At 40.5% G+C, this 25,331-nt stretch overlaps 1 protein-coding gene across 1 annotated transcript; it reads right to left on the bottom strand.

Annotated features, from left to right (window-relative positions):
- Positions 1–61: 61 nt before the first annotated feature.
- Positions 62–22,359, bottom strand: LOC308136705 (DNA topoisomerase 1; the record flags this gene model as incomplete). Its single annotated transcript, XM_080505166.1, has 14 exons — positions 62–478; positions 2,049–2,198; positions 2,728–2,828; positions 2,973–3,100; positions 3,728–3,842; positions 7,143–7,211; positions 11,225–11,410; positions 11,909–12,052; positions 15,100–15,244; positions 16,052–16,239; positions 16,370–16,492; positions 19,875–19,996; positions 21,967–22,082; positions 22,232–22,359. 14 exons carry the CDS (start codon positions 22,357–22,359, stop codon positions 376–378), a joined length of 1,818 nt encoding a protein of 605 aa, XP_080361292.1. The 3' UTR covers positions 62–375.
- Positions 22,360–25,331: the final 2,972 nt, after the last annotated feature.

Raw genomic sequence — 25,331 nt, 5'->3', positions numbered from 1 at the left:
TTTCAAGCCAGACTCATATTTTTCAATGCAGATTATTCAGAACATCTCAATGTTGCATGTTTTTGTTAGTTTTTTTGTCTAGGCTGTTTATGGTGTATTGAAACTGCGTTACTTAAAGATTTGCTCAGAGAAATGATGGCCCGAGAGTGTGAAATATTTGTACTAAAGTAAAACTTTAACCAGATGAAGCCAGATTTTCAACTTCATAGAACCTTTATTCAGATGAATGCAAACAAAGACAACATATAAATTGAGTGCCAAAAGTATCTAACTAAAATTAATTGCAACAAACTAAACATGACAATGATGGGTATCACACAGCCTTTAGAAATCGGTATTGTGTGAAAATGAATGAATCACTTTCAAAATGTGGCGTTAGAACACAAAGTCTGCCTCCGTCATGTCGATGGCCCAGGCAAACTTATCCCGTTGAGACTTATTGTAGATTTTTTCCACAGGTACCTCCATGTTCTTACACCTGAATAAAAAGGAGGGCATTTCATTTAGTTCACTATCATGTCTTCAACATCTGGTCACGTACAGAGATGTAGAGATTTATAGCAACACTAGACCATACCAGCTAGATGCATATTTTTAACCCCTTGTGTTCTGTATTATTGACACTGACTGTCCACTAGCTCATCTTAAAAGAATGTGTCAATAGAGTTATGCAAACATTTCTGATATCTGTGATAAAATTATCTTTAAAAAAAAAAATTGACCTGTATAAAGGGTGCTTTGTCTTTTGTTCTTATTTTATAAATTTCATTTCTTGTCATTCATACCCCGACAAGTTAGGTTGTTAGACTTTTTGATCAAATCTGAACAGATTATCATCTGATTAAAATGGATTCACATCAGAATACAGATTAAGTGATACATTTTTTTGGGGGGGGTAAAGAATCTCGAGATGATTCAGAGTTACTGTGAGCCTGTTTCCATGGAAGCTAAAAACCCTATCGTCATCTGCAGTTATCAGTGTATACAATATAAAAGCATAAAGAAATACATGTTGATCCGATTATGAGAATTTGATTCAACCCACCTGAATTTTATTAATATTCCAAAATATATGTGCACGTCTACCTTTTGACTGAATATAAATAATTTTAAATGTGCACATGTTTAAAAAAAAAGTGGGAAAATGAAAACATAACGAGAGGATGAAAGAACATGCAGCAGGGGAAAAGACAGCTGCATCTGGAGTAAAAGGAAGACAAATTTCTTATTGAAATGCAACGCATAAGACCAATCAAAATATTATGAACACTTTACACGTGTAGAAATCAGAAAATGGTCTGGAACATATATGCATGAAACTCAACCAGAACTTAACTGATCACTCCCAGTTATTCATTTTAATTTTTTAAATAAGTTTCACAACAGTTGTAAATGAAAAACATGATATTAATTCCAGACAAGTTATTTGTATTGTAGTCTCAGATCAGAAGCTACATTTTAAGATCAAATAAGTTTAATCATAATCGGTATTACAATGTTCTGTGTATGCATGTACATACCACACACCACTACCATCATAAAAAGCTTCAAGGTGCAACGTAAATCTATTTATTCTACTTTTGAGTACCTTTCAGAACCTGTACATTTGTACTTTTAATCAGGTGTGCTTCTACTTGAGGAAAGAAAGTGAGTATATTTGAAAATTGATGACTGGTGTGTTTCCCTGAAAAATCAAGTTGATCTGAAGTGGCTGTCAAAACAAGCAAATTGTAAAAAAAAAACAAAGAAAAATATCTTTAAAACCCACTTCTCAAGTATCGATGATGCTGCTGTGAAAACCAACTACCTGGTTCCTATCAAACTCACCTCAAAGCCACACTGTCAGGGTGAAGGCTTCATTAAAATTGGCTTCATGTTGAGATTTTAGTAATTTTCCATATTAATTTTTGAGAGGTTTTATGAAAATATTGACTATTTCTTCATGTGCAATCTGCACCACAACAAAGAAAAACCTTACAATTTGAAATGTTATTATGACACTATTTTACACCCCTGGTTTGAAGTCTCCCTTGTTAGTATTTACTCACCAGGCCACGCTGATGCGCGGGTCCAAGTAGTTGAGTTTGGAGGTACCCAGGGCGATCTGTTTGTTCTCCTCTCGGTCGGTGGCCTGCACCTCCATCTTCAGCAGCTGCTCTTTACAGCGAGCCACTGCTGCCTGCTTCCGCTCCACCAGCCTGACGGCCAAGACGGAAGATTCAGGAGGGAGAATAGTTACCGAGAGACGGTATGAAAGGAACAAGTGCTAATCACTACACCACAGGCCACTTTCTACAAGGTTTTGCTGAAATACAGGCTTTAGAAGTAGCTTTAATGTGCCACACGTGGGGTTTCAGTCGTCTTGTCAAAATATCTCATCAGAATAAACTTTAGTCATGGATTAAATGTCACGGCCGCACGGGCGCAGTGATCCATATGTCGATGCCTCGCTGCACTCGTACTGACAGTATTCCAGGCAAAATCTTAATTACTTATAGAGCGCACTTCCAAAGTACCAGCATGGCTTCCACACGACAAGAAAGAAGTTAAGAAGCTGCCATTTTATAAAGTTGGCAGATACGGTCATTCACAGGCAATTCATCCTGTAGGGGATCTTTCTTTAAGAGAGGTCTGCAGTTTGTGATAGAGTTGAAATATAATACGTATTTGAAATAGTATTTTCCAGTTGTCTGAATGTCAAATCTCATGTGCATTATTGTGACTTACGTCTGCAGCTTTGTCTCAGACGTTCCTTTGCTCTTGGCCTCCTTCTTGGCCTCTTTCAGCTCCTTCTTGGCAACGGAAAGCTGATCCTTCCGAGCATCGATCTGGGCGGGCCACACAAAGACACCCGGTCTTTAACACTGCACATGTCAAAACGGCACAAACCGAACTGTACTATACCAACTGTGACCCGATTCAGGCACTGTATGGTCATTCTGTCCACTGCACTGGAGCCAGTTCCCCCTTACCTTGGCTTGAAGGTTAGCCATAGACTGATCAAAGGTCTTTGGCGGCGCCCGCTGGTGGTTACAGAGAACAGCAACGGCTCTGTTTGCCCTGTTGTAAGACAGCAGCTTCTCCGCCTCATTGTCGGACTCTTCCAAGGGTGACAGAATAAAAATAAATATTCAAACAAGTAAATCCAACTCAGAACAAATAAACAGAAATTGTACAGACATTTTAATGATAAATATCCTTCGTGTCATCACGTGCCCTTGCCACACACAAATACATTTCCCCCCATTTCATTCAATTTGTTGTGATCCCAGTGATCCCAATATTTTCCGTCTGGGGGTTCACACAACACACTGCAGCCACATGTCTGGCTCTCAGTAGAAATCCAGAAATGAGGAGTGTGACACTTCTATCTCTGAATGAGAAACAGTGGCAGGGGCAGCCAATGGGACGCTGATAAGAGTGAGGCAGAGATGCTCGATGCCGGGCACAGTGATAATGTACTTCTGCCACAGCCGAAAAAAGCTGACTGACGTCAGGCTATCTTGGGTCATGCGAGCTAGAAATAAAAAATTGAAAAAAAAAAAAAGTCTCCGGAGTGGCAGTTCTCCCTCACAGGAGTCCGCGAGACGAGCAGCTGGAATGATAATGAGCTGCAGCGTCTAGGAGCCTCTGGTAGCTGTCCAGCCTTTAAGCTGCCCATGTATGGCATGTGGCGTTAGAAATGAAGTGAGGCTGTTTTATAGTGCCGTGGACGAGTCCAACTTACTGTTGGTCAGCTCTTTGAGCTGCTGCTGCAGGGTGATGGAGGCGTTATATGTCCTGAAGACCTTTGCAGTCAGACCGGGCATTAGAGAACTCAGGTGTTTGTTGAGATGGCCGGTCTGCAGTCAGAAAGAGCACACTTCTATTAAAAAAACTAAACAAAAAGAAAACACGTATTGCCTACCACTAGATGGCACTGTGGCACTGAGCCACTGCAGCACTGAAATCTTCTGTTCTTAATATAATGATCATCTATTAGAAACAAGATTAAAACAGATCACAATACCATTTGTCGTCTGACATTTCTGTAAGTATTTTACCAGGTTAGTCGGGTAGCCACTGGCTCATGTCAAAGAACTGCAGTTTTGACAGAAAGGCACACACGCCCTGTGAAAGTACAGCAAACATACTCGGTGCACACATACTGGTAGGTTTGCTCATCCTGTGAACTTGGGAACGACCGGCAACACGTGTATTTTTAAATATAGACAAAGGCCCACAAGCTGTTAAAAGCAGACACGTGCCCACTGAAGAGCTCTCCACTCTGACAGAAGAAGAAATGATTGTGATGCAGACTACAATAATGCTGTAGCTGGTTTAATCAGAGTGGGGTCAGGACCCGGCGGTCTGGAGCCATAGGCCTGTGTGTGTGTGTGTGTACACATCACTGCAGGGGCCTATAAGGAACAGAATAAGGGAGTGTTTTCATTTATTCTACACTGTATGTGTGTGTTTGCATGAGCTGGAAAGGACACAGGTATGCATATTTGCAAATAGGCACTGTTGTGCTGTGCATTACCTACTAATGAGCTACTGAGCTTTGCCCTTGCAATGCTAATGAAGGACTCGGCAAGTGTGAGGAGCAAGTGTAATAGCCTGACACCCCCCGCTCACTTAGCATGGTGTAATGTGTGTGTGTGTGGGTGTGTGTCATCCATCGTAACGCCTTACCACAATATGCCATTACCACAATTCTAATGTCCAACAAAGTGTGTGTTAGTGCACGTTGCATTCGTTACTACAGGGAGGTGATGGAAACTGATGCCGGAGACAAAGCATGACTGTGGCTATTCTAAATTTTATGATCTGTATTTTGGTTTTTCCAACTGACAATCAGTTCCCCAAGAATGTCCTGGATGCTGGAAGGGAAATGAGAGCGAGGAGGGAAAAAAAAAAAAAAAAAAAAAAACTGCATTCAATTCATAAGATGTGGTTAAACAAAATGCAATGAGGCTGCATAGTCTGTATGTGTAGCATTTTGTGATATTACTTGGATGAGCAACACGTTTCTCTCTCTGCAGGCGAATGCGATAAGATTGTTCCCAACTTTTGGCCTCCTGATATGGGTCCATTTAAAATAAGGGGGGGGTGGCCGATACTTTCCTGATCCGATACTTCAATATCTACCTGCAAGATAGTTTTATGGCATTAATAACATTGTTTATCTATTGAATGTCCTCTTTCACATGTTCTGCCGTACAAAACCAACAAAACTGTCACAATCTGGTGTGTTGTTTGATTTTAAATAATCTTAGGCGATGCATGAAATATGTCAAGCTTGCAATATAAACCAAAATCTTTACATAAAGCCATCTTGATGCTTTTAGAGTGATTAAAGCCCCTTTACATGAGGCTTTTGATGAACTGATCATACACATCCACAGTTGTATGTTGTGGATACCTGTGCAGTGATAAAATCATCTGCATTGCAAACTGGACTACAGGAGCCTCCTCGGCTCAAAGTCGTAGCATAACGTGGTGCGTTCGGTTGGTTAAACACGGCCATTGTGAAAACACAGTAACTAATCATCCAGTCAAATGTGCTTCGAGTGCCCACCTACTATGAACTAGGAACATCATTTATTTCCTCTAAAACAGGGAAGTGAAATGTCAGTAATCATTAGCTCAGTTTGTGTCTCGCGATGGATCAACGTCAAGGATTTGTTCTCGACTTCCACTCAGAATCTCACTTGTAGGAAACAAAAGATAAGAACATTAGCGCATGCTGAACCATCGAAAGCATGGAGCGCAATAGTCAAGTTAGTTTGGGTTCACAATGTAGATGTTAACGTGTTAAGACGCCATTACCGGGAGGCTTCAGTTTTTGTTTTTTCCCCTCATATTAGCCTCAAGTTTTTGTCTTCAAGCATCTCCCCCACATCGGGCCAGATAAGGGTAAGAACAAACACCACGTTTCCACTTATTTTCCATCTTCTTCCTCCCCCTCAGGTCAGCCGCCTTGCCGTCGCTTCTCCCCTTTGCCTTTCTGCCTCCCTCTTTCCCCGCCTCCTGTCTTTTCCACGTCCTCACCGGCCTCCTCCGTCTTAACCGCCGCTCACCTGGAGCGGCTGTCACTTTCCCACTGCTCCATCTTGGCGCCCCCCTCCTCCGCCTGCTTTGTCCGTGTCCTGGCCTTTCTGGGTGTCAATCAGGTCTGGCCTCAGCAGCCATTACCATTCCACCTCCAACACATACTGACATTTCCTGACACACGGGAGGGCAGAGAGCAGGGGCGCCGCGCTCGCTCCCTTCAATTGCTCCGTCTCCTCGCCACGCGCCCGCATCCCCGCCGTGGGTTGTGTTTTTCTTCTCTCCTAAGTGTCAGTCTTAATATACCGACACGTGGCTAGCCCTCTAATCGTCCATGTGCTTGGTTATCGGCACCCGTCTCTCCCTTCAGCCTAAAAAGAGACAACTAATGCAGTTTTATAAGGACCGAGCGTCGCCGCACAATCCCCTGTGGCGGACTAACCGTACGTACAGCTGCTGCATTCTGTGCCTACCTCCCGCCTGCAGGGAGAGGAAGAGTCGGAGAGGAGGCCAGATTTTCCCCGTGTGAGGAAATTCATACGCCCAGCATGTTCACACTCAATTTTTACTCAGTGCAGTTTTCTTCTTTTTTTTTTTTTTTATCTGCCAGAGTCCACCCCCTCTCTTTTGAAACTCCTTTTCTGCTTTCAGTCCTCCCGCTTCCAATATCCCCCCCCCCCCCCCCCCCTCTTCTCTTCCCCTCCCGTTTCCTCACTTTACCCCTTTCATCTCACCACACCAACGGCTCATCGTCATTCAATCTCATCTCTTGCACCTTACAATTTAGTCCCCGGCTTTTCCTTTACTGCAGCTTTCAGTCACCAGAAAATACAGAGAGGAAGAAAAAAAAAAAGTAATTCTATTTTGCTTTCACCATCTTGTTTAACATTTCAAGCATTACATACCCCAGGGGAGTGTCACCTTTTTTTTTTTTTACACCAAGTTAGCAATTATTCAAAACACTAGTGAGCAGTTTTCACCAAGACTTGGCCTTCTTTAACCAATCTGCTGCTTTTGGTTCACAATGTCAGGTTTGACAACTTAACATCCTGAGCAATTACAATCAAATCGCTGCATGAGTAAAAGGAGGAGATAAAAGAGATGCTTACATTAAGGCGGTCAAAGAGTTCGTCTCCTGCTTCCTTGTTCTCCATGAAAAGTTTGAGATCTTTAAAGACCTGAAAGAGAAGCAGACAGATTGAAGGACTTTCATACACCGCAGATGTGAAAACTTAACATTTAGCAATCTGATCTAATTCACCACAACCCAAGCTTACTTACTTAATCAAATAACCAGAAAAAAATCATCTGCAGATTAAGCTTGCTTGAGGACTTTGAGGATATTTTGGCTTCAAAATAAAGCTAAATTCAAGATATTCAACACAAGAAAGCAAGAATTGATGGCTCTTTCTTGAAAGTCAATCTAAAATAGAGTTCTGTGACACAAATTACACATTTAAATCACAAAGACTAAGTGATAGTGGCGATATATACTCAGGATGATATTAGATTTGGGAATAGTGTTTATATGTAATGACTGAGTGCATCTTTCCTCTGCCTTCTTGGGATGAAATGGTTGAGGATGCATTACACCCCAGTGATTGCCAACCGCGGGTGGCAAAGTCTTTCACTTTTCTGCACATTTAGATGTGCTTTTTGTGTACGTGCTACCAATTTCAACAAAATCCTTCCACTTTGACTGGAATTTTTCTTTTTTCTTTTGCGGAAACAATTTTTTTAATCGTTAAAAGTTAGAACACACTGTTCATGAATTTTACGCACATTTCAATGTGCTTTTTGTATACGTGCCGCCAAAGGTGCCGGACTCATTATGCGCTGGAAGTAAAAGATTAGCATTTAATTTGATGTTGGATGACTGGCAGGGATCAATGTTCTGATTTGCTGTGATCAGATGTTTAAAAATCCAATCATATATTATATGACTAGGGAATCGAACGATATATTTTGCACAAGTGTTTTCTATGCACAGCCCTGCTTAAACATGCTTCATCTTGAGGAATGTGTAGTTTAAGACTTTATTTGTCAAACTCAGATCATCGCAAGAGCAGTAAAACAGGAACATATTACATGTTGGGGTCTACAGAAACTTCTATCCTCCAAATTAAAAGCAAAAAAAATATTTGAGGCAACAATCAATAGCTGCAGATGTGTTGCCTTTTGACACACATGCTGATTTGTGAGTCATTCTTGCTCACCTTGGAAAAATACAGAAGAAATATTAAAAGTAATTTGCAAATTTTGGCTGGCTAAAAATGTAAATCCGAGTCTGTGGAAAAGTCTCCAAGCACCAGGCACACCAAAGGTGGCACACGTACTTAGTTTTCATAATGTGCTGGAGTAGTTTTGCGTCGAAAAAGCAAATAATAATTTAGAAATTAATACCCAGCGGGCAGACTGGAGTAAGCACAACCCGGCTTGTGCCTTGATGAAGCTGTTCAGTTCTCCAACTTGTGAATCAATTGAGTAACAAGTACAAACTAAACATACACTGCGGCACTTGACTGTGTACTTAGTTGGAAATCAGCCAGCTGTTCACACATTTACAGAGGTGGTGATTAGTGTATGTTGACCAATAATTTAAAATACAAGTAGGTTTTCATAGGCGTGTGTGAAGGCAAAGAAATCTAAAAAATAGTCCTATTCCTCCTCTCCCGTTGACAAACAACTTTTTCTTGAGCAAATGACGTGTGACATGCAAGACTGGTGGTCAAATGATGTACTGCAATGCTCCGCTTTATGCTTATTTTGTATTTCTTCACTGCAGCGCTCTCCGTCCTCTGGAGCAAAGCTGCAGCACATACAGTAGCAATCATATGTCGAGTGTGTAATGATTAGGCTGAACATATAGCTGAAGTAACAGAAACCAATATCTTGGCGAGCCAGAAATTGAAAATGTTGAACCTACCATTTTATTCCAAGTGACATTTAGCAGCGAACTCCCTCATTTGCCAGCGAATTGATGATGCTAAAATATGCGAGGACTAATTAATTCCCGCTAATGTGAGGCTTTTGAATGCACTCATTTGAATAATTATATGTTCTGCCAAGAAACAAAACACTTTGGCTGTCAGGTGCTAACATTTCATTTTCCATCTCTGGTGTAGTAGATAGCATGGGCTGACACGGGAGGAGGGGTTGGACATTTACATATGCATACATGCGCACACAGTTATGACAGCTGTTTGACAGATTGCAGACAACCAAACATGATTATAAAGAACAACAAGTTTTCCTTTGACTGTGGCACTGACTAACGTGCTGGCTGTAGTCTGGACTGTCATTTACAGCACTAGATAAACTACTGAGAAGTGTTTTTGGGTGTACTGATGTAAACATTAGTCCAGACTGTGCAGAACACTTGACATTCAGGAGCTTTTGGAGAGAAAAACAACAACATCACAGCAAAGCCAACTGAAAGTTGCCCACTGACCAAGATGAATCCTTGTGAATATTTGGCCAGTTGAGTGCACAAAGAATATGAAAAGTCATTACAACATGGAGTAGTCCTCGTGCCGGTGTTCTAATACGGTGCCCAAGAGGCAGAATGGCTTAATATAAACATGGAAAGTAGCCATGAACTTTGGCAACAAGCTATTAAGTTGTACCGCGAACTGTGAAAAATCTGAAGCACCGGGGAAATTCTGAGGAGGCTTCAACATGCTTCCTGTCATTACAGTCGCTACACTGTGAAAACAACCCTTAAATGGTTTTGAAAGTCTATTTAACTTGTCAGGAGAAGCACATGTGGCTCTGAGTGCTGCTCAAAAAGAAGAAAACAACCGTTACGAAAATCTGGCATATCGAAGTGACACTGCAGTGTTCTGAAAGATGCCACTGAGCGGCACTAAAGTCTGGTTTTGGAGCTTTTGTCACATTCAGGACAATAATTTAAAGCCGGGGTGTTTAGTGCAGGGACCACACGCTTCCCAGTTTAAGAAAAAAAAATAAAAAAATTATTTGTTGTGGTGGGCACATGTGATGAAAATGTCTATTTTCAAACATCCTTATGTTTGATGGCCCAGCTATAAATGCTACCTTTACTTCTAAAAGCTGGCTGCATCTGAAGCGCCGTACTGTGCCTCAGTCAATCGTCACAGCCATCCAGAGCATTCAAGACAAAGTGTTTTTTAACCTACAGCTGGTTTGAGCATACAGAATTCTTTCATGAGAAATGAATTGTGTCTCATTGCACAGTATAATAAACCACAGTGTGATACTTCCATGCATCTCTGAGTGAACTCTCTCTGTGTATAAAAAAAAAAAGAAGAAAAGAAAAAAAACACCCTCCAAGCAGAGGGACAGTTCAGCTATTGGAACAGAGACAAATTAAGCCACTGCACCCACAGGAATCCGATATGACGCAGAGTCCTGAGAGCAATTGTGAATTCCCTCAGTGAATATCGATATGCAAGCACGTGACCTGCTCTGCAGGGCCAAAGTCCACAGGGAAAAACGTTTATATTTATGGAAAAAAAAATTTATATCGGGTTTGCATCACTGCAAACTTCCACAACATACTACTGCCGTTTTCTCCTACCGAGAACAGACTCACTTGCGTTGTGTCAACAATCCTACAAAATGTGTATGAAACTATAGAATTTTTTTGATATTTCAACAAATTACACAATGTTCACATTAGGGCTGGGCGATATGGCCTCAAATCAATATCACGATATATTGAGCAGTTCACCTCAATAACAATAAATGGACAATAACTACTCCACTGAACAAAAATTATTTTTGGCCACTAGATGTTGCAGTTATATTGATAGTTTGACTCCCCTGGACCTATTTATTGCCACTTTAAAGGACTGTATAACTACATTGTCTGAAAATAAATGAAGAAAATACAAATTAAGTACTTTTAGTTAAGATTTATTGAAGCACTGATAAGCACAGATCACTTGAAATGAGAACGACAGAGTGGATTATACCCCTGACTTCGTCTGTATTGCACGAAGTATAGCGTCTTAAAGGGACATGCTACCTACACACAATCATAACCGTTTCCTTTCTCTCCCTCTCTCGCTCTTTTTTTTTTTTTTAAACACTGAATATATCGACATGGGCAAAATGACATGGCTAATTTTAGCAAATTTCAGTATCGGTAAATCTTCACTTTGTCGCCCAGGCTGAGTTCACATGATTGTGTGTCTTTTCTGTCCTTTACCTGCTTGATTACTGGGACTTTGTTGTAGTAGCGAATGGAGTCTTTGCCCAAGAAGTCAAATTCCACCACAAAGTCCTTGTCATCCAGTTGCTTATGCAGCGTGATGTGCTCCACGCGAAGCGAGCAGCAACCCACTGTGTCTGCCGTCTCTCCCTCCTCCTTCTCATTACCAGCTCTCAGTGCCAGCTGGGTTTTTTTTTTTTTTTGGGGGGGGGGGGGGGGGTTTAGAGGGGGGGGGTTCAGAAGATACAGAGATTAAAATACACCAAATCCACAAATAAACACTTTCACCACATTCTCATACGCTCCAGAGAGAAAACCCACAGTATGCCAATCAGGTGGCCATTAAATATATACACACACTCGCACAAAGCAGAGTTCAAATTGTACAAGGTATTCGGCGTGAGTCACAATCAATCGCATATGCCATCTGTCATTTCATTCCACACAGACTGAGAAAATTAGCCTGGGGTCATGAGGAGAGACTACATCTAATCCATTTCTCTATTTGGAGGAAAAATAAGTCTTTTATCCAGCTATGTGACAAACAGAAAAAATAAATCAATGTGTTCACATATCTTTTTGTACCACAGTAGTACACAGAGTCCAATAATAGCGACAGTTTATTCCAACTACCAGTGTTTTTCAGGTGGAATTACTTCAGAAAGGAAAAACAGAGCAGACCTTGTCTATAAAGTAAAGGGCCACCGCTCTCTGTCGCTTCACCATCTCTTTAGAGTGAAGATCCTTCATGTACTGATTTCGGATGTCGTCCACGCACGACTTCAGTTTCCGAGCAACCTCGTATTTCTCCCAATCTTTCTCTCCCTGCATTGATACAATGAAAGACAGGGGAATGAAGGAGGGAGAGATAAATAAGGAGAAAAGTAAATGCGAAACAAAGGACTCCAATTGCAGCAACATGATGGCAAGAAAGCAATTTTCTATCTGAGAAGCCTCATATCTATACCTTCAGTATGATAATCAGGGAATGAACACAAGGTTTTATAATGCAACACAAATATTAAAAACTTTTGATAAAATAAAGTGTTTATCTGCTGGTTCTATTTTGCACCCGAGACAATTAAAGCCGCCATCAGTCAACACGCAGGCATATTGTCATGGAGACTAACAGTGGAATAACTTAACCTTTCCACATGAAAGACGGAGAGACAGAAGAGGAGTCAGCCAAACAGTGGAGGGAAAAAAATAACGAGACGTTGCAGAAGTTCATTGCCATTTTAATAAGAAATGTTTCCCAAATCTAGTTTTCTGTAAAGACGAAGCACCTTCAAACTTTCTCACTTATGTTTTTGTGATAGAAATTGTTTAGTGCATCTGATCTGTATGCATCAAGCAGGAGACCGGCAGGAGAGGCGTCAATCTGATGTTCGAAAACACCCACAAGCAGCTTGACGACCTCAACTTAGTCAATGGAATGAGATGCAGTTCAACAGTCCTGCTTTACATTTTGCCATTACAAAAGTAATTATACTCAGTTTGAGTTGAGGCATCTAAAGAGGTTTTAATTATATGTTACTTTTTGATGTTCAGCTTCCTGCCATTGTAGTCTGAAGTTTAAGCTTTCTTTAAGGAAGTAATTTAAAGTTGCCTGTCCAGCAAAGACGTTGATATCCTTTTATTAAATGTATGTAATTTAATTTATGTGACAGCCTATCATGAGACTAGCCAGTTTAGAGCATGGGATGGAAGAGCATGAACTGATAAATCTCCTTGGATATATATAAATAAATAAAAGCTTAAGCGTCGTCCTACTGCTTTTTGTACATCGTTGGGCATTTGTCATTTCATTTACTTATTTTCTGGCTTTGATTTGGTCTGTTATGTTTATATGCTTTCTGTGTTTGTATTTAATTTTGTTGCTGTTGTTTTGTCTGAAATAAACTAATCAATCAATATGGCTTAAATCGCCTCTTACCTGGGCCAATAAGAGTATATACAGACACAATTTCTGTTCCTACAAGGTTCCTAATCAGCAGGCGCACATGCAAACAGGTGAGCATTCTCTCATTGCAAAATATGTTGCGCATTGACCTGAGCAGAAAAAAACAAAAAAGGTGTCTGCCCAAGGCCCTGTTTAAATGTTACCAAGCATATTGTTCTCTGCACGCATGTGTGTGAAACAGCAGAGGTGCAAACTATCCATATAGTACATTTAAAATGTCTCATAAGTGCAAGTACAAGTCAAACATTTTTTATAGCTTTAAGAGTTGAGTGCCAAATGCACTCCTGAACTTTGTCTAAAAAAAAAAAAAAGAAAAAAAAAAAGACTGAAATCAATAAGCAGCACAGGAGAATGGTCTTTTTTAATTCCCTGCATTCCTCTAAATCTTTAGAAACTGTCAGGTCACAGACTCAAACATGTTTTTTGCTCTGCTGGTGACTATAACCATGACCTCCAACCCACAAGAGTCACAAGCCGATGCCGATACCAACACCAACTCGGGTGGCTTCACTTTGCGAAACTGATCAGACTTTGTGCAACTCCTTCCCAAATCACACAAAGGCCCTAAATGCACTCTCACAAATACGCGCTCCATGAGGAAATAAATAAATAAGCATTCAAACTCCTTTTGTGCCCAAGAGAAAACTGGCGACATGTTCGATGCACCCTGAGCCGACGTTCAAAAGTTGCAATTAGCTCTATAATCGCCCTGCTTTTCACTTCTAGTTCCAGTTTGAGGAGTTTTGCTCAGGGCGAAACACAAAAGCCTTGAAGGGAAATATGTAAGTGAACTTGTGGGAACTACCTGAATATATGAATAAATTTAAAGTCTATTGAAATGAGAGCCTATTTTAAAGCGATTAATTAATCAAAGCAATCTATTTGAACTAAATACACAAACATTAATGTAATTGTCTCAAGTGAAAGCACATTTTAAAACTTTTAGTTTCGGGGTGGAAAGTCAAACAGTTTCATTAACTTAAGAAAATAATGATGAATTACTTTGCAAGAACATTTTAGAAACGGATGAAACGATAGAGTAGGGCAAGTGTCAGGACCTATGGCTGATTTGCTGCCCTTGGGCCACAATGGCTCACAAGCAATGAAAAGAAATCCAATTTCGCATCTTGAACGCATCTTCAAACCTGTAAGCAGAAGCCTGGTTACACCTCAGAAAGGAGCTCAAGATGATAAAATGGACTCCAAAGGACAGGTCAATCAGAGCCAAAGCATTTTACTGAATATATGCTGTAGAATGAGCTTAAAGTAAGTAGTAGACTAAGCAGGTCTACAGGGCACTGGGCTCCAGCACAGATCACAGGTTGAAAAATGAAATTGTCAATGAAACCGAAAAGAAGACACTTGCTAGAACTGAGGTGTCAAAGATAATAAAAAGAATAAACAGTCACTCCAAAATTAAGAATTTATACACTAAATACAAACTACACCGACTCCTCTTCAAGGCAGAAACATGTGGATTGTATCGACAAATGTTTTTTTTTTGTGCCTTTCAGGCGGTGGGTGTCCGATCTCCATAAAAGAAACAAACAAAAAAAAAAAAAGTTAAAATGGCATCTGCCATTTTTGTCAGTTATATTGTTGTGGAGTGGCAGGCGGCTGAGTGGAGAGGCTGCTATGGCAACTGCAACACTAACTTAATGGTGCATTCAAGTGTTTGTGGGAAGGTTGTATAAATTTAGCAACTGAAAGAGTGCACTAAAAACCTTAAATTATGTTTGTGTGAATATGCCGCACTAAACACAGGCAGCACCTGTCCATCTTATAACTGAAGGAACAGAAAAGCTTTTTTTTGTGGATGAAAAAAAAAAAAGTTGAAAGACTTAATCGTCCTGAAATCGACGGCAGTTTTAGACAATTTGTTCCAGCTGCAGCCCGCAGGACCGATTACCTTGAGTTTGGAGTTAGCGTTGAGCATGATGTACTTAATGGAGCCCTGAATGTTTTCTGTCCAGCTGGCCAGCCAAGTCACGGAGCTGTCGTGTCGAACTTCCTTCCACCGATGTCCAGCAGGCGGCGCCGGGACGCGGGATTCTCTGACAGAGAAGGAAAGTTATGCAAACCAGGTACACGTGATGATGACAAAACGGCATTAGAAGGTGCCTGCTTCTCCGTCATAATTTTATTTGAGTAGAGAAACTGTAGATTTAGGCCCTGTTTACGCAACAAATTTTCACGTGAAGCGTTTGTTTTTGCATTTGTGTTGCGGGAAAGTTTCGCGTGCACACCGCAACATTTTGAAACTCATGTCCATTTAAATGGAAATGGAATTAATGCTTATAACCATGTAATTTTCATGATGGTCCCGGGGACTTCTGCACAAGAAGTCCCCAAATCACGTTGTATTGTTAATCACAGTCACACACCAGTGGAGGCGGCTGCCATTACAATATGTTATCAATATTAAGACTGAGAGCACGCGGACATTTATTTGGACAGACGACGAAGTTGGATTATTATTACAGGTGACTCAACTATAAAACTACCAAGTCCCAGGAGAATACAGACTGGGAGTCATGACATAATGTTATTGTCCATCAATACGCACTTAAAAAATGCAATTTTCATGAGGTCAAAAATAATCTCATGACACAGAAATGTTACATTTCTTAAAAGATGGGTCTCTGTTAACGTACTTTCTGTTGGGAACAAAGCATAGCTTGGCAGGAATGAGGCACACCTTTGCATCGCTGAGCTTTTTTGACATTTGCCAACAATTCCTGTTCACATAAGTGGGTACTCCACTGCCCTCTTAAAAACTAAAAGGGCACGGCAAGAGATCTGCTTTGAGTTGCTACAATGATACACAACTCTTCGCCACAATGTCACAATCTCACTCTCACTTGCCACAGTTGATGATGACATCCTCGGGCTGGATCCTTTTCTTCAGCATGCCCTGTTTGGGATGCTCGCCTCTGCCTCGGAAGAGCCCTGGCGGCTCAATCTTAAAGTTGCCAATGCGTTCTTTGTGGTGGTCCAGCAGACAGTATCCATATTCATCCACTATCTTCTGGTTGGCCTCTTTCAAAGCCTGCCACAGACGTTGCAAAAAATAAATCAACCGCTATCTTGGATTGAAATAAAAGCACACACTCGTTCTCATTAGAAAACAAAAAAAAAAAAAAAGGTTGGTGCATCAGAGTATGAAAAAGCAACGTTACCAGTTTCTCCTCTTTGGTCATGTTTTTCCTCTCCTCCACCTTGGCTTTATGCATGGCATGCAATTCACCAAAGTCACACTTGTCAAGCTCTTTAATCAGTGACCGTTCTTCATGAGTCATTTCCTAAACAGACAGAGCACGTTACAGTGTAATCCAATCTTAAAGTCGGCTCCAGAATAAATGGGCAAATTTAGTTTTTTTTTATCAAAGAAAAACTAAATTGCCTTTGAAAACCTGCGGCAAACGTACAGTTCTCATTTTGGGACTTCTCATGGGACCACATTAAAAGTAACTACAATAAAATTTTAAGTTTCCTTTGGATGCAGCCTATGTTGATTTCAGTGTTTCTGCCATTTCTGTGTAAACGTACATCGTTTTCAAAACGTTGTCGTGCAGATGCAAACCTTTTCTGATACGAAAAAGCAAAAATTATGCCTTTTCACTAAAAATGTTGTATAAATGGGGGTCTAAGCAAAAAGTAGATGATCTTACTGCATAAAGGTCTGTAGTGCTGTGAAGTGGTCTTGAGCCAACCAACATGAGAATCTGCGAACTATCGTTTTGGTGTCACTTCATTTTCAGCTGCTTTTCTATTGGTTGTTAGCAGCTGTAGCTCAGAACAGAATCCACCATTTCTGCGAATGAAGCTGTGGTCACATGATCGTGATGTCAGAGATCCACAAACTAGTTTCACTGTACCACATAAGCACAAACTCGTGAGTCACGACCAAATATAAACTTAATGGCTTCAAACTGTCAAGTTTGATCGAATGAAGGATCTGCTTCTTCTGATTTGCGGGGTTAGCAGTTTGTTTAACTCCCAGAATGCATTGCACCCATCACGGCCTCCACAGTCCTCTCACCCGACCCGTGAGAAAGACCGCTAGTACAATAACCACTTCCTCGTTACTCCACGTCTGTGCACGAGCCATTTTGCAGGAGAAAACAAATGCTGCAGGGCTCCTGCTTTCTTTTCGGCATGTTTTTGAGATTTGCGCAGCTAAACTGCATTGCGCTCCACGTCACGTCCCCTCAACCCTCATCCCACCCGTTTGAAAGAGGACCGAGGCCGGTGTTTTGAAGGTGACCAGATTCCGCTTGAAAAATCCGGAACCCAGTTGGGGTGCGTTTACATTTCCCCAAACGAAACGGACTTACCCAGGAAGTGCCTAAAGAGAACTCTGGTCCGCATCAAACAGTGGAATATGAAGTTCTGACTTTTTTTCCCCCCCAACAAGCAGTTTACACATGCAAAAAAAGCAGCGAGGGCAAATGGCAGCAAATAATTGTTAATCTGTTAATGAGTCCTGGCTTTGAAGCTTGGCACCCCCTGAGGCATCAACCCAATTCTCTATGACTTGTCCAGAACTGTAAAGAAAACAAGAGTCGGTAGTGTGTGCAGTAGTGCTCACCATAAACAGAACACACTAGGCCAGTTTGTTTTTGAGGGTGCCGATGTACAGATGCAGTCTCAACACATCAATGAGTTAAAAGCATCAGCTTCATTTCAGCTTTTATACCAGTATGGGAGAGATCACTGACAAGGCAGCAACAAAAAGTGGCTCAGCGGTAAGTTTTTGGCGCCTTAATATTAAAGGTAGCTTTTAGTTTGGCCTTGTGCAGTTTGAAAGGAAAGAAAAAAAAACAAAAAAACTCTGAAGAAGCGAACATTTTAGAGATTCATCTGATCGTATGGATTTATTTTTTTTTTACTCTTGAGCAGCAGAATAGCAAGCTATGAATAATGCTTTTCAGCTTGGGATTTGAATCCTTTACCCATCACTCAGAACGTCAGTGCTCCTCGGAAACGAGGCTCAAAAAGACCAAAAATGGTTACACAGCTGACAAACAAAAGAGCATCCATCCTGAACAAACATATCGGGAATGAAGAAAATAATAACCCATCCTTCACAAGCTTTTAATGGCAGTACTGATTCAGCCTCGTTTTGTCATCCATGGTCATAAGATAACAGATACATCTCATCATTAACACACACAAACACACACTTTCCTTTCGAGAAACACTGACTGTATGGACACACATTCAGTCTACGTGTCTAAGCATGAATGACACCCGACAGTGGGCGGCCACTGAGGGCAGTGGAGCGAGGAGAGTTTTTTTCCGGCTATAATAAAACAGTTAATTGGATTTGTTCGTATGCAGGGGAGCTAGTTGTCTGGATTAGCATATCAATGCCTTCACATAAATCGTATTTTCAAGTGCATTGAGCACTAAGCAGCGCAAAATTAATTCTGCATGATATGCCTCCGGGCTTGGCACGGTGTTTTCCCCATACGGAGGACACCCTGACAGACACCAGCATCCACCTCTGACAGACACACACACACACACACACACACACACACACACACACACACACTATTTACTACATGCACACATTCCAACACAGAGATGGAACACAGATTACCGATTTGGAATTACTTGGAAGAAAAACAGCTTTCAGAGTTATTGATTCAAGGGGAGAGTGCGGGTGGCTACCTGCTCTGGCTTTGATACACCGGGGACAAGGCGTGTAGTGCCGCATTATGCAATAATGGTGCAATATGTAATAATGGTGCAATATGTAATAATGCAACACATTTTCAACTTGCTGTGCAATAGTAACAATGCTGCATTTTGTCATAATCTGCCGCACTTTGTAATAAAATTTGTGAACGCATTGTGTAATAAACTTTGCCGCATTTTGTAATAACTTATTAGATATTGCAACAGTTATTACAAAATGCGGGTATGTAGAGCAGCATTATGTAACTATGGTGCAGTATGTGATACATTTCCAACTCATTATGTAACAATGCCCCATCTTGTAATAACGGTTACATATTGCAACAGTTATTCCAAAATGTGGGTGCTTTTTCTTTTTCTTTTTTAGGAAAATTTATTAACTTGGTACATTATGTAATAAATCAAAATTGATGCCTTAATTAAAAAAGCATACCATCAGAATAACATTAAGCATTCCAGCTTAATTAGGATTTATTCTTAAAAAAACAAAAACTAGTAGGATGTTTTATTGCTCAAGTCTAAATCAATTCTAACTGTATTCATTATAATGGAGAATGTCTTCACACGCTAGGAACAAAAGCTACACTGATTAATGATTACCGACACAAAAATTATTGGGTGAACTGAAATTTTGCAAGACAAACACATGCAATCTGTATTACATTATGCAATTATATATGAGACAAAGCATAAAAACAAAAACATTTATTGCATTACATATTGAACTATTCTATAATGCGGCTCTACACACCTGCATTTTGTAAAAACTGTTGCAATATGTAAGAAGTTATTACAAAATGTGGTGTCATTACATAAGTTGAACATTGATGGCTTCATTAGATATTGCACAGTTATTACATAATGCGGTGTGACAGGGCGCCCTTCTGCTGGACGCTCTAAACCAGGGGTTTTAGAGTGTCCAGCGCGATGCGCAAGAAGCAGCCCGCAAGAATCTTGCATGTTGCGTTTGCGCTGTACCTTTCTCCAGTCTGTGAAGAAATTGTCCCGGAACACTGTCTTGGTGGTGTATTCATGGTCCAACATTTGTGCGAAGAACAGTGCCACTTCCTCCGTGGCTGGGCTCAGCTTCACCTTCTTACCTACACACACACACAAACATTTGCATCATAAGTTTTTCGAAGTGTATCTTGGTTAGATACAAAAAACATATCTAGACTGCTACTACAGCTGAATTTTGAGTAAAAATGTATAACTTCTTTTGCAAGTCGATATAATGTAAAAGATGACGAAACATCAACAATTGTCCATGCTTATAGACTGCACGTCAACCTGCTTTTATTTCCAGATTTTTTCAAAATTGTTCCTCAAAATATTCCCAAACAAAGAAAAAATTTATATATAATAAACATCAAGTGGCTTTAATACAATACTGATAGTGTGTGCTGGAACCGATGTAGCAGGTGTCCTAAATTAAAGGTTAAGAGTTTGTAAAGGACATTTCTGTCATGGCATTTATTCTTTCTCATTAATCTCTGCTTTTCATTCACTTACCCACAAAGGTCAGAGGAAGTTCCGAGTTTGCTCACAAACGTCGACTTCAGCGAGGTGTCACACGAATCCATCAATTTATTGAATTGGTTTCGGACACAAGGACAAAGATCCACATTACATCCCACTGCCCGGGAGGGGTTAGCAACAAAAACAAACGCGCACATGCACAGGAATTAAGGGATCAAACCAAGTCCCTATAGGAAAGCAAAGCAGCCGGGCTGCTAATCAAAGCAGAAACAATTACAAGCATCAATCAATGTTTGAGCCAAACACACGTCTGGCATCCGAAAGATGCCACCTGTGCATCTGGTGAGTAAAATCCCTCAAAAAGGGGCTTGTTCGTTTCAACATCTCTGTTCGTTCTTCTCTGAAACGTGGTTTCAGTTTCAAAGAAATGTACGAGCGCCAGGCATGTCGGAGGTGAAAGCTCTGTACACACTGAGGTATTTCCTGAAGAACAAACTGCCCTGCTGGTGCTTCAGTACTAAAGCTAAATACACTGTAAGAATATGACACCTTAACAAAAGGCCAGAGGAGAGTGCATGTCCCCGCAGCGAAAAGAGACACAGAGTCATAAACTAAACTGGGTCACAGCTCAGGAATGACAAGCGGGAACGCATTTGACATGGGATTGGATATATACCCTTTCTTGAGCAACTTTAGACACTTCAATTACAGGTTTGAAAAATATATAATATAATTGTGCAGATGTGCACAGACACCCTTAACCCCAAGCAAAGTTAGCCATCGAGCCATTGGTGGCATTATTAATTAGTGATGGCTGATAAGATCTGTCCCGGGCAACATTTGTCATTTTAGCTGCTTGCAATGACAGATTAGGGTGTGGCGCTTCAGGCACAATATTTTATATTTTACTCATCACGGCTCAGAAGACGGCTGCAGCTCTGTTAATTCTGGACTTGGAAGAATGAACACATTTCAGATTATACGTGAAACGCTGCATAAACAATCTCAACGGTAACGAGGAAGACTGCTAATGTGTAGCAAACACAGCAAGATTCAAAACACTGATCGTGAGGGCTTGATTGAAGCATCTAAACAAAGTGAGGGGGGTTGGTATTGTCAATGTTTTCTTTTAAATGTTTGCAAATTTGCTTGGTGGCCTCTCGGCCAGTTTTGGCCCACGGGCCTTTAGTGGTTTACGTCGTTGAATCGGCACATAAGTTATTAGACGCCTGGCTGCGAAATTTGTTTTTTAGCATGTGGCTCACATGGGAGCAGTCGTCATTTCTTTTAGTTTGTCTTTCGAAGAAGTAAAGAGCTATCTGTGCTAAATTCAAAATGATGTTATGATTTTAGGAAGTCAGGCTGCAATCACCTTCGAAATCAAAGACTGGACAATGCAAAGTCAAGTAATCAAACCAGAAAACGTAAAAGCCCCTTAAAGCACATGACATTTCTGTATTTTTTTTTAGTTTCTGCGAGAGGCCAACCTTATTTGAAATCACTGTTATAAAGAGAAAATATGTTGAAGCAGTACAGAGTAGCGTGTGCAAAGTCTATTCAAATATCTTTGACACTTTCAGCATTAACTGACCATTGTATGAGAAGTTAACATTGGCGGGGAGAGGCTGGTACTCAGGAGGAAAGTAGGGTCCATTATGTTCCAAGAACTTCCATTTCACCCCATCTTCATACTTCTCCTCCTCCCACCTGACGAAAAGCACAAGGTTGGAAAAAAAAGAAAATGTGTTCAAGGGACATTTGCCACAACCCTGATGCACCAATTAGTTTTGTGTGTGTGTGTGTGTGTGTGTGTTCTGGGATGAGTACGAGATAAAAAGATAGCAGCATTTCTCAACCATCTCCAGCGATTCTGCTCCTCTTCCTCCTTCTTTTTGATCTTCAACAGTTTTGCTTCTGCAACCTCTTCCTTCGTCTTCTTCGGTTTTTTGGACACCGGATGCTCCCTTTCCTCCTCCTTGACCATCTGAGTAACGGGGGAGAAAAACAAAAACAAAAAAAAACTCTTGCACACGGACTGTGAACACCAGCAAACTGCATCAATGGTATTTTGTTAGGATACAGACGACTGCAGGGAAACACATGTTCACCTTATCTGATTTCTTTGACTTCTTTTTCTGAGGCTGTTCGTCACTCTCTTCCTCGCAGCGACGTTTTTTGGGTGTTTTCTTTGAACTGGAAAATTGCCAAGAAATTACTTAGAAAAAAATTTGACAAAAATCAAGGTTGCATGTTCAATTAGAAAGAAACTGAAATACATGTATACCAATATTGTATGTTTTAAATGTCAAAACTGTGTGTCACACACTTGGCCTGACTTACGGAGGTGAACCGGGGGATTGTGCAGAGCCTCCCGAGGGCTCCTCTTTAACTCTTTTCCTCGTCGACCGTTTTGGCTTTTCGGCGAAGTCGTCATCCTGTGGTTCCTCCTTCACCGACCGACTGAAAAGAAAGACGACGGTGACAGGCCTGTGCTCTTTGCAATCTCACTTCATTCCAGCTTAAGTAGAAGCCGATTCATTAAAGAATTAAAGAAACACTCCGCCCGCCGTCCTAAACTACTCCTGAAAATAAAACCTTCCACCTTTCTTGGAATCCAATTTATCCGAGGTAAGCGATGTTTTCAATTTCACTTTCTTTGACCCAGTCAGAACTGATTTCATTATTGTAAGACTTGTAAGAATGTTAAAGTGTTCTGTATTTTTTGTCTTTTCTAATCAGATTTCATTTTGAATTAACCTCTACTAAAATCAAAAATGAAGCCGAATAACCCCTTTGTCACTGTCGGCTGCAGACTTGGCATATAATAATCCCTCATGGGGGGGAAAAAAAAAAAAATAGAAAAGAAAATATGCACACAATGAAGACTCACTGGCCACAAGAAATGAAACATAATTGTAGTAATTGAGCAACATTATCGAAACAGTAATAATGACATAATTAGAGCAGTGGGAAATAAAATAATTACACAACAGCAAGCTTGGATTCCCTATCAGAGTGAAAAATTGATGGGGAGCAAAATGGCCCGAATTAAGGTATCAGACTCCCCGCTGCTAATAAATTGCAGTGCTCTCATCTTCTTCCCATAACATTTAGTTAATGGTGGAAATGTAAAGCACAGTAGATCATAATTGTTAAATTGGACAAATGACTCCCGATTATAAAGCCACTATCGCTGCAACTACCTGGTATACATTTAGAATAATGCTGCTCCTCTGTACTTGTACAACCAGACTCCTCGTGGCTTTAGCTTGAAGGTCATGAGCCGTCCGCCAGCTTCCCGGCTCTGTGACTCCATCTGGTCTTTGTGGCTAATGCTGCATGAATTTTGGAAGAAAATAAACGTAGAACCTTTGTTTTACATATTGAGGGGAAAAAAAATATCTTCAAGGCTTTGATGAATTTTAAAGAAAATGCTTACAAAAATCTATTTTTACATTTATGCCTGAAAATAAGTCAACAAGGTTTTTTCAGCAACATTTACATGGAGCTTCCTGCAGTGAAACTGAAGGTTGATGATTCTCTAACCGCCGGCCATCATCAACCTGCACTTGTTTAGAGCTCTTCATCTGTGTCCTTTTAGATTTAACTTTCTCTGAACCCAGGGGTGTAACAATATACAATTCTATCACCTATCATGATCAAAACACAAGAGATTCATTGATCGTGGCAAATGTGTCTGTATTTCGACAAAAACTATTTCTAATGCAAATGACTACAACCTCAACATGAATCTGATTTTTATGAAGCATTCTGATGCAAAACAAAATCTTCCTATAGCTGTTGGATTATTCGTGTTTTTACAAACTTTCCCCTGACAACATTGCTCGGAGGTGAATTTTCATACCAATATCTCAGCTCAGGTCTCAGTGTTCCATTCTCTATTCTTAAAGAAATTAAGATTTAAAATAAATCTATGTTTTCTTTGACATTTGTACAATTTGCTTGGAGGCTTGGTGGGCCAAATTGGAGCCTCAAGCGAACTAGTTTTGGCCCATGGGCTTTCTGTCTGAAGTGCCATGTTATAGCAGGTATATCTGGTTATAATAAAGTTAACTTCAAATGGATAAAAAGAAAGCCCATGTAAAGCAGAAACTGCTGAAGCGTCCCTCAACTACTGACAGAATCACTCTTTGCCATCCAATCATACATAACATTAGTTAATAGAAAACAAGACAAGGATGCCATCGTTGACCTTTGCAACATCATTTCCATAACCAAACATCACATTGTCATTTTAATTAGTTTTTGACCTTTTATCAATTCATCACACCTAAATCTTTCACAATGCACACAATAATAAAAATGGTCTTCACCTATTTTACTGACAACATGTATGAGAAATAAAGGCAAAGTACCAAAAAACTAAAAGTTACAGCATGATCCTTTTGTTTGCTTCCATTATCAACTCCTACTTGCATTGTGACCAGCAAATACAGAAACCCTCCCAAAACAACCTGCAGGCGTCACAGTATGTCATCCTCCCATTCGTGTCTCAAGGAATTACTGGCACTTTATCTTTGCAGGAGGCAAACAATTTGAACGACGGGGCTCGTTTTTATCCATCAAAAAGAACTGAACACCTTGGAGACGTCTTTGTCTGACGGTTCCTTTCTGTCGTTTTTTTTGTAAACCCTGCAAAACTAAAGGTGCAGAAGCCAAGCTGTTCAGTTCAAGCGCCTCGTGTGAAGAGAAGAAAAAAAAGTTCCACTTGTGGAAATATTAGATTTTTGTAAGTATATGACACTGCTGAGCAAAATCCATAAAAAGCCATAGAGAAGGGGGCGGGTCACTGCATCCACTGACATTTACAGTCAGTGGTTCTAATAGCTTTTTTTCCCCTCAATAACTCTGCTATGTTTGTTGCATGGCTCAAACTTCCTCTCCCCCACATGAAACCGGCTGCACAAGCAGAGTTACCGGTTGAACCTTTCTGGA

The sequence above is a fragment of the Blennius ocellaris genome (genome assembly GCF_963422515.1).
Source record: "Blennius ocellaris genome assembly, chromosome: 11".
Classification (NCBI taxonomy): domain Eukaryota; kingdom Metazoa; phylum Chordata; class Actinopteri; order Blenniiformes; family Blenniidae; genus Blennius; species Blennius ocellaris.
This window is presented reverse-complemented; position numbering and strand designations above follow the sequence as displayed.